The 13,262-nt window shown below is 61.2% G+C and overlaps 1 protein-coding gene across 10 annotated transcripts in view; it reads left to right on the top strand.

The window, feature by feature from the left end:
- Positions 1-13,262, top strand: part of SRCIN1 (SRC kinase signaling inhibitor 1) — an 83,263-nt gene that overhangs the window by 41,676 nt on the left and 28,325 nt on the right. For 9 of the 10 annotated variants that reach the window (XM_063354650.1, XM_063354649.1, XM_063354648.1 and 6 more), the window contains one exon: positions 6,273-6,296. The exons of the other annotated variant lie outside the window; for it this stretch is intronic. In XM_063354650.1, the coding sequence (XP_063210720.1) occupies positions 6,273-6,296 (24 nt within the window). The remainder of the gene's footprint in view (positions 1-6,272; positions 6,297-13,262) is intronic. 10 annotated transcript variants of the gene reach the window in all.

Raw genomic sequence — 13,262 nt, 5'->3', positions numbered from 1 at the left:
CCATCAGAGCCTCTTTGGAAGAGAAAGAGGTGGAGTAAAACCCAAACCGCTGCCTAAAGGTGCCTGTGCCTGGAAGAGAAGGGGCAAAGCGCGCGCTTTGGTGCCCTGTTCACGGCGGGGTCTGGGTTGGGTGGCCCCCCGAGGTCCCTTAGGAACCCAGGTCTGATGGGAGCCAGCGCTCCCGCATCCCGCCTTGTTCTGCGTGCCGGGATGCTGAGGTTGGAGAGGTCCTTCGGCAAGAATCGCGAGCCCTCGGCTGACGGTATCTGCAGCGCACAGCATCGGTGTCGCTCCTCACTCTGTCTGGCCGCTCTTTGCGTTCCACCCTCTATCTTGTCACTTCGCTGTTTCCACCTTAATTCAGTTTCTCTTGCGCTGAAAAGCGTTAGAAAACTTTAATAAGGAGAAACAGATTAAATTCACTTTACTGTTATTTTTCAAGGAGATTTTTTTTGTTTGTCAAGCCATTGTGCCTGAGGGGGACTCTATCAGAAACTGGAACTCCTGAAAATGAGTTAATTAAAAAGCCAATGAAACTGCCTCCGTCCCTCCCGTCGGCGCAGCGGGCTGGGGATGCTGCTGCTGTCCATTTTCGAGGGACGCTTTCGGTCCTGCCTTGTTAATCGCTAACAGATTTGTGTTGTAATTGCTAACCAGGGGAAGCCTGCCTCGGTCAAGGCAGTGACTCACTTGGATTTCATTTACCTCCTGCTCTTCTCCTGGGACGACCGCAAAGACTAGGTTTTTTTATTATTTTTTTATTTTTTTAAAAAAACTTAACTACAAAACGTTCTTCTCCACGTTCCCCCAGCTCTGGTTTTCCTCCCCTCTGCAGTGTGTGTGTGTGTGTGTGTGTGTGCGCGCGCGGGCGCATCCCTCAGCATTCCCGTGCGCTTGGGTGCCCTCACGGCCGGGGGCTCACGGGAGCATCTCGACCCCCGTTTTCGTCCTTCCCCGCGCGCTCCCACACACGCCTGTGCTCTGGGGGGGCCCCCCCGGCCTACTTAGTCCATCATTTTGCGGCATGGTGGACATGACTTTCATTGTAATTACAATCTCAGCCTTTGTAATTCTTCCCACCTTCTGCACAGCTCTGCTGCAAGCGGAGCTGCCTGTTTTATCGGCGGTGGCGAGGCTGTCGCTTCAAATCCTCTCGCAGACCATTATCTCCCTTTGATGCTTTTGAAGAGCCAGCGATATGTTAATTCTACCTTGGCCCTCTCCTCTTCCCTTCTCTCTGTACAAATCCACCCTTGCCAGCCTGGCCGGCTGCCGCGGCGCTCGCTGGCCCTGCTCCGTCCCTCTGGGGGACCCGCTGGCCGCTCGCGCTGCCCTGGTCCCCCGTCACTGCCCCCACCTTGGGCACAGCCTGCGCCCGGAGCGGGGTACCTTTTTCCCTGGGGGAACGCGTTCTCTTCGCTTTGGGAGCTCCGGGGTGGGCGGAGGACGAGGACAGGGCAGGACGGGCTGGGCACGGCGCCGGGGCGGCAGCAGTGCCTGCGAGGACAGATGGAGCCCCCCCGCGAAGGTCTGCGTGGGGGTGTCCGTCGCCCGCTTGGCCCTGGCAGGCAGCTCCAGATTGTCGGCCCCGGATGGTCCTGCCTCTCCTGCAGGGCAGGCGGTGCATCCCCGACCCCCATCCAGCCCCCCCAGCTCGGTTTGGGGGTCCCGCACCATTCCTGGGGCTGCCAGCCGAGGGGCTTTTGTGGGGCTGGACCCAGGTGGGCTCCTCCAGAGAGCCGGGAGAGGGCGGGTGCCGTGCTGTGCCCTCCTGGACATGCTCTGGGTCACGCTAACCAGCCCAAATCTCTTCCAGAAGATTCCCGATTCCCTCCCACGGCACTTGGGGTTCAGACAAGCTCATCGTCGCTTTGATGTGGAGCGGTTGTGTGCGGTGGGGATGTAATTTATGGACTTTTTGATAAGCCTGTCCAGTCATCCTAAAATAATAAATAAAATACATACCAAGGGCTGGCACGAGATAGGATCAGTAATATCAGGGTCTGAGGAAAATTACTGAGACTCTTCAACAGCAAAATAAAGAGCATGAAGCGGGGGGGGGGGGAAGTCAGAGAAGGAAAAAGTCAGGAGCGTCAACTGCTGCCACAAACTGGATGGGGGCCCTTGGGGGACTGGGACAGACTGGTTTGGCCACAACTCTTCCCAGCAGTGCTTGGAGTATTTGGCGGAAATATCCAAACCATTGTGAAGCCCCTTGGGGCCATTCCAAGCACAAAGGGGCCTGGAGGGGGATGAGCATCCCTCGGGGTGAAGGCGGAATATCCATCCCTCCAGGGACCAGGCGCTGCCCTCCCCGGCTTGGGGGGGGTCTCTGGTCCCCCTTCCTTGCCTGGGTGTTCTGGTGAGGTGGGAGAACCAGTTGCTGGAGGGCGCGAGTCTGGCAAGGGAAGGGGGTGAAGGATTTACTCCTGTCCATTTGAAACGGGCTGTGATTTATTGAGGGCAGCGGCATCCCGGTCTGTGGGGGGGTAGGGTGGGGGCTGCCGAGGAGAAGCAGGGTTACAACACTGCTGCCCTGCGCTGCTTCGCTCGAGACGTTTCCGAGTCGAGACGCGGCACGTCAAACCCTTCGGGAGCTGATGCAATCCCGCAGCCCTCGCCCCGGCAGCGAGATGGGCGGCCGTTGCCCGAGGAGGAGCGCGCTGCCGGCCCTGCTTCGGCCTCTGGCGCGGCAACGCGGCAACGTGGGCCTTGCCCCTGTGCGTGGCCGGGCAGGTACCGGTGCTGCCAGCCTCGCCTTGCCCCCGGCATCTCGCCCCCCCCCAGCATCTCGCCCCCCCCAGCATCTCACCCCCCCAGCATCTCGTCTCCCCAGCATCTTGCCTGGACAGCATCTTGCTCAGCGTCTCGCCCCCCCCAGCATCTTGCGCCCCCCAGCATCTTTTCTCCCCAGCATCTTGCCTGGACAGCATCTTGCTCAGCATCTCGCCCCCTCCAGCGTCTTCTACCCCCAGCATCTTGTCTGCCCAGCATCTCACCCCCCCTGCAGCATCTCACCCCCTCCCCAAGCATCTCGTCCCCCCTGCGTCTTGTCCCCCCTGCGTCTTGTCCCCCCAGCATCTTCTCCCCAGCATCTTGCCCAGCATCTCGTCCCTCCAGCATCTCGCCCCCCCCAGCATCTTCTCCCCAGCATCTTGCTCAGCATCTCACCCTCCCGGCGTCTTTTTCCCCCAGCATCTTGTCCGCCCAGCATCTCCCCCCCCCTGCAGCATCTCGCCACCCCCAGCATCTCATCCCCCCCGCATCTTGTCCCCCCAGCATCTTGCCCCCAGCGTCTTGTCCCCCCAGCATCTTCTCCCCAGCATCTTGCCCAGCATCTCGTCCCCCCCAGCATCTCGCCCCCCCCAGCATCTTCTCCCCAGCATCTTGCCCCGGGAGCTGAGGCTGCAGAGCGCTGCTGGTGCAGCTGGCATGTTAATTGCTGGATAGGATGGATGGCTTCGTTTAGTAGCGAAAGGCGTTTTTTCACTTTGAAGCTCCCGGTGTTTTGGAAAAGCTTTATGTGGCCAGGGTAGGCTTGGATCCTGCTGGTTGTTATCTAATAGTGCCTGGTAATCACGGCTCGGGACTGCTATTTCTGGTTCTGTTTCTGAGTCACGGTGTGCCCTTGGAAAAGACCTTTGTGCCTTGAGGCTCATCTGCATGAAAACACTGCCCTTGTTTGACTTAAATCACTTTTAAACCAGTTTTGGTCTGGTTGAGGCAGAACTTGGTCTGGGTCTACTGAAGTCTTGTGGAACTTGAAGGTGAACTGCGTCTTGAATTGGAATAAGAGCGTCCTGCTGGTGCTCGAGACGGGTCTAACAAGTGCGTTTGTGTTTATACACGTATAATAGACCTCTATGTACCTTGTCAGCAGAAGGGTTAATACAGGAACTCTGTGAGTGGATTGTTAAAGTCCTTGGATAAATACTCCCTGATGGTTTAAGGTTGTTGCAACGTCTTTCTCCGCTCCCAGAGTGCCGCGATGGGAGACTCCTTGGCAGCCTCTGGGCTTTGCAGGGACTGACGGGGACCGGAGCTTGCTTTCTATTTAAAATAATAATAGTAATAATAAAATAATCATCCTCTGAGTAACAAACGAGGATTGCAGCCACGGTGATTCTGGTGGGGGAAATGAATGCTGTAAAAAAGCAAGGCGATGGGTGGGTGGGAAAGGGGAGGAAAGAGCCGCCGAGAACTTTGATCCCAATAAAAAGACCGTTGGGACAAAAGCCACTCTGTGCCCGTTTCTCCCACCCCCCTCGTCAGCTGCACGTCTCGGTGACATCGAAATGCTTCTTCCCCTTCCAGCAAGGTGGATTGTGCTGCTTGTCACCAGATGTAGCCTCCGGCCGGGTACGCCACCTGCCCGAGCCCAGTCTCGGCACCGCTGGAGCCGGAGCTGCTGCCCCGGGCGTTTGGGGACCAGCCCCGGGCGGGGGATGAAGCTCTCGTGATGCTGTGCCAAGCGCGTGCCCTGCTCTGAGCTGCTCTGCTTTGCTCGCAGCGGGGGGGAGCTCCCCCGTCCCCGTCCGGCGGCGCGGTGTGCTGGGGGTGCTGGGGCCCGGGGTGCTCTCGGTCATAGAATCATAATCACAGAATGGTTTGGGTTGGAAGGAGCCTTAAAGGCCACCCAGTGCCACCCCCTGCCCTGGGCAGGGACACCTCCCACCAGCCCAGGTTGCTCCAAGCCCCGTCCAACCTGGCCTTGAACCCCTCCAGGGATGGGGCAGCCACAGCTTCTCTGGGCACCCTGGGCCAGGGGCTCACCCCCCTCACAGCAAGCGATTTCTTCCCCAGATCTCACCTAAATCTCCTCTGGGGACTCGCCGGGCCCCTGCTGCCCTGGGAGGGGACCTGAGTCTCAAAGCTCCGCACGGCTCCGCTGCCCGAGGGTGGGCATGGCAGCGAGCCGCAGCTCCGAGCATCCTCGGGACTTGTGGTGCCACAGGGAGGAACAACCCCCCCGCGCCAGGCCAGGCTGGGGGTGACCTGCTGGAGAGCAGCTCTGTGGAAAGAGACCTGGGAGTCCTGGGGGACAACGGGATGACCATGAGCCAGCGATGGGCACTTTTGGCCAAGAAGGCCAATGGCATCCTGGGGGGCATCAAGAAGAGCGTGGCCAGCAGGTGGAGGGAGGTTCATCCTCCCCCTCTGCTCTGCCCTGGGGAGGCCACGGCTGGAGCTCTGGGGCCAGTGCTGGGCTCCCCGGTTCCAGAAGGACGGGGAACTGCTGGAGAGGCGACAGCAAAGGGCCACCGAGATGCTGAGGGGACTGGAACACCTCTCTGATGGAGAAAGGCTGAGGGATTTGGGTCTTTTCAGGCTGGAAAAAAGACGGCTGAGGGGGGATCTTATCAACGCTTATAAATACTTCAAGGGGGGGTGTCAGGAGGATGGGGCCAGGCTCTTCTCAGTGGTGCCCGGGGACAGGACAAGGGGTAACGGGCACAAACTTGCCCCTGGGAAGTTCCATCTCAACAGGAGGAGGAACTTCTTTGCTGTGAGGGTGGCAGAGCCCTGGCACAGGCTGCCCAGAGAGGTGGGGGAGTCTCCGTCTCTGGAGACATTCCAACCCCGCCTGGCCGCGTTCCTGTGCCACCTGCTCTGGGGGACCCTGCTCTGGCCGGGGGTGGGACTGGGTGGTCTCCAGAGGGCCCTGCCAACCCCTACCAGCCTGTGACTCTCTGATCTCCCGCTGGTGCCTACCGGCGGGTGGTTTGGGAGAAGGAAGCTGGCCGGCTCTCGGGCTTGCTGGGCTGCGAGCGATGCCAGCTCCCGTCACTCGCTGCAGCACATCGGCCTGACACTGCCGGCAACGCTGCGACGAAGCGGCAGAGGGAGGTGGCTGGGGCAAAGGCGGGGGGGAGTTGGAAGATCCCTTTAAAAATGAAAATTATTACATCTTCCAGCACCGACCCCCAGGGCAGCAGCCTGACCGGCACGTGCCGCGATGGTGTTGGGCATACTGGTGACCCCGGTAGCGCTGCCGTCCCGCTCCCCGCTTTGCTCTGCTTGGCTTCCCTCGCGCCCCGCTCTGCATTCCATCCCCATCGCCGTCCCTGCCCGCTTGCACCATCCCGCTTCCCCGAGCAGCATGAAACTCAAGCATCCCGTTGGGAGGGGACTTTAAGCCGACGCGAGAGCAGGTTTAATGTCGCAGCTTAAAGTCAACAGATCTCAAAAGGAAAAGAAAAGTCAAAGCAGAATCTTAATGGTATTTTTTTGTTTTTTGTTTTCTTTTGTTTTGTTGTTTTATGTTTTGTTAGCAACCCAACTACTGGAGCTTTAAGGTCAGTATTTCTGATTTTTCATGCTTCTGTTTGAAATGCATGCCCTTTTCCACCCTCGCCTCATCTCTGTGTCTGTGTAGGGGGGCGGGAGCTGGGGTTTTTTGGGGCGGATTCCCGTGCCAAAGGAGCTCGTTCTCAGCTCAGCAGCGGTTTAAGCTCGTGAGAAGGATGTTACGCTTTTGGGCCGAGTTGTTGTGCAGATACAAACCTGTTCTCTGGGCGGGATGAGTCTGTGTCTTGTCACCTGCTGTCACCCCACGGTTATTTCATTGCAGCAGAGACCTTAATTCCGGGAAAAGGACAGAAATGGGCTCCAAAACCCACCTGCGGAGCTGCGTCCATGTGCCTGCTCCCAGGCAGAGACAGGAAGGTTGCTCCAGTTTCCAGCCTCCTCCACCTCCTCCTCCTCCTCCTCCTCCTCAAGCCGCCGAGCAGAGCCCGTCCCCACCGGCGGTGGCCCTGCCGAGTGCTGGGACCTGCCCTGCCGCCCGTCACACGCCGTGGCGGTCCCTTCTCTGCGCTGGACCCTTTGCCCAGCACCGCATCCCCCCCCCGGGGTTCCTCGTCTCCCCCTCCCCAGCCCCCGGGCTGATCCCCCGCTGATGGGCAGGAGACGCGGGGGTGTGGGGACGGGGGCTGTGGCAGGTGGCACTGGCGGAGAAGGAGGAGGAAAGGGCTTTCCGACGCAAACACCGTGGTTTTGGTGTGGATTTGGAGTGTTGAGGGACCCCTAGACCGGTTCTTTGCTGGGCTGGTGGTGCTGAGCCCGGCGGGAGGGGAAGGGGCCGCCCCGTCCTGTCCCGCGTCGCCCATCGCATCCCTGTCTCCATCCTCTGCTCTGTCGCTCGGGCGTCACGGTACCAGCCTGTTGGTGGGGAGGCTGCGGCAGAAGGGGGAGAACACTAGCGTTTGCCGTGTTGCACCGGGATCTTTGTGCCTAAACCCACCTCTTCCCGGCGACGCAAAGGGGACCCTGACGGGAGTCTCCTGGCAGCGCCGGGGGACCTCGCAAACAGTCGCCTTATTGTCTGGCAGGGTGAAGTACGCATGTCCCCGCGGCTCCCCGGCCTCCCTCCTCCTCGCCCCGGGGACGCGGTGGCAACGCTTCAAGGTCAGGCGTGTTGCCGGGTGACCTTGGCGTGTTGTCCCCCGGTGGGTTCGCTCTTCCCGTGGAAAAAACAGGCACTTCCCTCTCTGGGCAGCGGGGAGCGGAGGAGTCGTAAAACGCATAATAACGTGCACTTGTTCCGAGTTTTCGTTCTTGAAGTACTCGCCGGGTAAAAGGCGTGCGAGCGGCGGCTCCCCCGATATTCAGCTGTCTGAGTTCTCACCGGCTGGTTTCAGCCACGTGCTCTCGGGGACATTCCTGGGCCGGGGCGGGGTGTGGGGGGGAAGGCACAAAAACCTCAGGGTTTTTTTTTTTTCAAATTTTTTTTTTTTTCCCTCCATTTTTTTTGTCAGTAAGAAATGAAACGGGGATAAGCTTTAGGGGGGCACCCACCCCAGAGGGGTCCCCCTCGGCGGCGGCTGGGTGGTTTGCAACCGCAGAGGCTGCGTTTTCTATAACTACGTATTTCCCCACCCGAGCCTGGGAGGATTTTGCGTTGGAAGTGGAGCATCTTCCCGGGCGTTACGGGTTAAATCACCCCCCGGTTCCCGGCCGAGGGAGGCCCCCGCCTGCCTGACCCCGCTACCAAGTGGGGCATGAGCCGGCGGCAGCTGGGGACGGCTTGTCATGGGCAGAGCCCTGCGGGGGGGCTGATCCCGGCAAGCAGGTGCCGGGGGCTTCCTCGAGGCCACCGCAGCCACCTGCGTCCCCTGGGGTCTTCCGTAAGCTTGGTCTTCAGCTGGGAAAGCTGTTCCCCCCCTCCACCCCTCCCTGCTCGCTCCCCAGAATATAACTTCCACGACCCGCCAGGTTCCCTGTCGGTGCCCCCTCCCATGCAGAGCCAGCCCTTCTCCGTCCCCCTGCCAAAGATGGGGGGGGGGCCTGTGGCCAGACCCCCAGCTGATGGGGGGCGGAGGGGATGGGGTGGTGGGAGGGGCTGTGCCAAATTCCCAGGGACACCCAGGGACGTGGCGTCCTGCTGCTGAGGGGTCCCGGGGGCAGGGCCTGCCCCCTCCTGCCCTGGCACCCCCCCGTCTCCCCGGGGACAGGCAGTGTCAGGGGCTGGCTGCCATGTGGGGCTCTCCGGGCGTGGGATTTGGGGGAAGGGGGGGGCCGGCATTGCTGTGTTTGTCTGTCTGATGCTCTTGTGTGTCGGTGGTGGTGCCGTCATTGGGGAGGGGGGTCCCAGAGACCGCGCCGGCCCCAGCCGTTTGTCCTGGCTGCGCCCGCGGGTGCTGCCGCAGCCTCTGCCCCGCTCCGTCCCCCTGCCCCGTGCCCCGGCGCAGCCCTGCGGCTTCCACGCTCGCTTCTGGATTGAGCCAGCCCCGCTCGGCTCACGGATGTCCCTTCCCACCCGCTGGCTCGGGCCGTGTGCTCTCACGGAGCCATCGATCCAGTCGCTCCGTGGCCATCGTCACGCTGCTGCCGGTCCCCGCGTCCCCAGGCAGATGCCCGCATCCTTCGGCGGGGGCAGCCCGGTACCCAACCCGCCTTTCCATCCCCTGAGCCCCAACCCGGCTCACAGCCCCCATCCCTGCTGTTTTGGGGCGACTCAAACCCATCTGGGTGTCAGCCTCTCCGGGGCTGTGGTTTGCAGGGCTTGGGGACTCCAGGGACACATCCCTGGCGCTGGCCGGGGGGGCAGATCCCTCCCCAGGGATGCAGTGGGGAGGGGGCTGCGCCGCAGAGAGCTGCGGTGCCATACTGGGGGGGCTGGGGGCTCCCGCGGTGCCAAGGCAGGGGGTGGGCTGGCCCCTCGCCGTCACTCGTGGGCCAGAGGAGGAACGGGGAGAACCGAAGGCAGAGCATCGCCCCAGCTCCGGTGGTGCCGGGAGTTTAAAAGAACATCAAAGGGACTGAAGCAAAAACTCGTGGGGAAAAAATGACTGGGATGTGGAAGGGAGAAAGCCGGTGGGGGGGGGGACGACACGGACAGGACACTTTTGCCTTTAAAACCAAGCGTCTGGGGCTGTGTCACCCGCGTTGTGCTGTAACTGCTGATGGATGGGGGCTTGGGGTTGTGCCTCCGCTTCCTCCGGCACGGCCGGGGCTCTGGGCTTACTGGGAATGCCGCGTCTCCGTAGCGGGGAGCTATTTCCATCTCACCGGCAGGCCCTTTGCTGAGCCGGTATTATAGCGGGCAGCGGGTATTTACTCGTAGGAGACGAACAAATAGCAGGCAGGCTTAGCTCCTGTAATCCTGCCGCTCCTGCGACACCCTCCTCCCCTACCCCCCCGCCGGCCTCGGTGGCTGCCGCGCTCCTCAGGGACCGCCACTGACTGCCTCGTGTTCTGTCGCTCACGAGAGGAGGGCACTGGGATGTGCTGGGGCGGCCGGGGAGGAAGAGCAGCTCTTCCTTGCGCTCTGCTTTTGGGGAATTTGCTGGTTTTCTGGCCCCGGGCGCTGCTCTGCGGTGCTGGGCGATGTGCTGATCCTGGGTGTCGTCGCTATTTATTATGGCAGCGGGGATGAGAGTCGCGTCCTTAGTGTAGGAACGGGGAAACTGAGGCACGGTGGGACCAGGTGACTTGCCTGGGAGTACCGGCACGACCTGCGGCGGCAGCGGGGCCGGCGTGTCGGATTTGGGGCTGTTTACCTACAGCTGTTGCTGCTACAGTTGTTTTTTTGCTGGTTTTTTTTTTTTTTTTTCCGCTTCAAACCAGCCCCTCCCAGCCTTTTTTCCCAAGAGGCGCCCGCACATGTTCACCAGAGCCCGGCCTCCCTCTGTACAGCTGTTAGAGCAAATCATGCCTCAAATGCCAAAGAGCTGAGCCTTGTCACCTGTCACTGTGGAGTCCCCGTCACTAATGCTGCTCACCCGAGTGTCCCCGCTGGTTTGCAGCCTGCGCCGGCTCCCCTCCGGCGGGGGCTGCAGCCCCGCGACCCCCGGCGAGGGCCTGTCCCTTCTCCCCCCGTCTCCCCCTTTCTGCCGCTTTCTCAGGCGGGGCTTTGCTCCCCACCCGCCGGCCTCCCTGCGGGGCATGCGGTAATTTGCTTATTTTTGGAAGATGATGTCACACAAAGCAGCGTCGCCAGAGAGAGCGGGGATCGGCCGCGGCCGCCGCTCGGCCCCGGCGAGGAAGAGGATGGCTGGGGCCGAGGTGGCAGGGATGGAGGCAGGACTGGCACCCTCACCCCCAAAAAGCGTCTCCTGCCGCTTACCCCTCCATAATCCATCCCCTGGGGCCGCCTCAGCCTCCGGGGAAGTGCCGGATCAGGGTGATTTCTGGACAATCCCCTGCCCATTTGTGTGGGGTCTCGTGGCGGGGATGCTCCTCTCCCCACGGATGCCAGCCTGGACAAGCCTGGTCGAGGCACTGGGAAAAGAACGCCAGGAACAAAAGCCTGGCTGCCGGTGCCGGGAGGTTGGTGATTACCTTCCTCGTGGGAGCCAAGGTCGCACCCCGCGCCGGGAGGTGGGGATGAGTGGGCACCGCGCGTCCCCTCCCTGTCCCAGCCCTGCCCTGGCCACCGGCACCTTCTGCTGCCCCACTGCTAGCGGCGAGACCGCTCCACCCCTGCTTTTGGGAAGAAAACGGGTGTTTTGGGGGCTGAACGCAGAGCTCTCAGCGTGGCCGGAGGGCATGGTGCATCGGGGACAGCCCTTGGAGCTGCTTTCTCCCGTGCGGGCATCCCGCTCCCCTCCGCCGGGCAGACGCTGCCACCGACCCCGGTGCCCGGAGAGGGACAAGGGATGGAGAGGGACCACCATCACCGCAGCGGGCAACCAGCAGCCGTCAATATTCATGAGGCTGCAGAGGACCCAGGCTTTTAAATATTCATCAGGCAGGCGAAGGCAGGAGGCTGATGGTGCCAGCAGGAAGGGGAAAAAAAATGCAGAGAAGGGGGCAAGCAGCCACCCGTGTCCCCCGTGGAGCCGGCCGGGCCATGTTTGAGGGCAAAAGGGTGTTTTGCGCTTGGAAATACGACATCCCGGTGTCAGCTCCTGCTCGTCACCTTCAGCGGGCTGGGTGGCTCCTGTGCTTTGCCGGGCAGGAGCGATGGATGCTGGTGTCACGGCGATGCTCCTGCAGGGGTACCCCGTTCCACCCCTGCGTGGGGCCCGTCGCAGGGCAGCGAGCTCCTGCCCGGCTCCTGCGCACATCTGGCTGCCGGTAGCAGGCTGTGCACATCTGGTGGGGAAAGACCCTTCCTTTAGTCAAGGGGTCCGGTTTAAAAAAAAAAAAAACCTAATCCGATTTTAACGCTAATCCTGTTAACATTGAGATCAGGATTAATTCTGGGTTAATCGGGATAATCCTGACAAAATGTTGAGCATTAGACGTTGGATGAATTATTGCTGCCGTGAGCGGTACGCTTTTAATTTGGCGGCGAGAGCCAGGCGGGGTGAGAGGGGTGGGTGCCGGCGGAGGGGGATGGAGAGGCCACAACCCCCTCGGATGGGGGGACTTATCGAACATCCCTTGGTAGGATGCTCAGAGCACCCTGGGCCTCTTGTTTCTTCCACCTTCGCTGCTGCAGCCCCAGTTACCTCTGGTTTTTCCCCTTTTTCTTCCCAGCTGGGCACCTCCCGGCTCCTCCGTCTCGGGGGGCAGGAGCTGGGCTGCTGGAAGTCCCTCCCTGCCGGGAGGCTTTGCTGAAGTCCGGCTCTCCTGGCTGGTGGAGCTGGGGTGAGATGCTGCGCAAGGACGCGGGGGGGGGTTCAGCAGCATCCGCTCGGTCCCTGCTCGCTGGGAGCAAGCGCCCGAGCTGGGACGTGCAGGAGCGTGGTGGCACCGCAGCCCTGCCCTGTCTGAAACTGGTTTGAAACTGGAAAGATGATGCCTGGGCTGGGGTGGGGGGGGACCAGCGAGAGGATGCTCAGGTGCCGGGGATGCTGTGTCCTGGTCAGGGATGCGGCGTTCTGGTCGGGGATGCTGCGTCCCAGTGGGGGATGCTGCGTCCCAGTGGGGGATGCTGCATCCCAGTGGGGGATGCTGCGTTCTGGTCAGGAGTGCTGTGTCCTGGCCAGGGATGCTGCATCTTGGTTGGAGATGCTGCGTTGTGGTCGGAGATGCTGCGTCCCGGTCGGAGATGCTCCATCCTAGTCGGGGATGCTGCATCCCGGTCGGAGATGCTCGCCGGGAGGGGATTTCAGCCAGACTGGAGGTGAGGAGTCGTCTGCTGGGGAAGTGTCCCGTTACCTGGGTTCTGCTCCTCTTACCGAACAGCCGGCAGCTCCTCGCTGACTCACTCTCTGGGAGCATCAATAATTAAGGCTGAGCGGAGTTTGTTAGGAAGGAATGAATGGAGGGATGGAGCGGTTTGTGACGCGCTGGCATCGGTTGGTTTGCAGAGGGGTCAGCGCCGCAGCGGGTCACCGCTGCCACCCGTGCGAGCTGGGCAGGCTGGGGAGCCTCCGAGGGGGTGTCCGGACTGGAGTTCATTTTGCAAGGCACCACCGTCCCACACCCCGGGGCACTAATGGCACAGCCCTCCCGCCCTCCCCCAGGACCCCCTCCAACTATTACTGTGGTCCAGGGTGGGACGGAGGTGCTGGGATCTCATCCCAGCATCCCGGAGGGAAGGAAGTGCAGGTACCACCTTGCTGAGGCCGGGGCCGAATGACCCCCAAGCAAAGAGGTGGGACCAGCTTGGCCTGGCTGCAGCCCCCACCAGTGATGTTGTGATGGGGCCAGGCAGGCAGAGGAACGGGGAGGGGGAATGCTGCGGGAAATGTGGAAAATTGCAATATCTAGAAATCCCTCCCTCCTCTGCCTCTGTTTCTTTAACGGCTCCCAGAGCTGCTTCAAAAAAAAAAAAAAAGAAAAAAGTTTCAAATTTCAATTAAAATTTTCCTTGGAAATGTTGACAGAAGCAGAGCTGCGGGAGGGACAGATGTTGTTTTTCTCCCAGC

Source organism: Chroicocephalus ridibundus, chromosome 17, assembly GCF_963924245.1.
Source record: "Chroicocephalus ridibundus chromosome 17, bChrRid1.1, whole genome shotgun sequence".
Lineage (NCBI taxonomy): Eukaryota > Metazoa > Chordata > Aves > Charadriiformes > Laridae > Chroicocephalus > Chroicocephalus ridibundus.
This window is presented reverse-complemented; position numbering and strand designations above follow the sequence as displayed.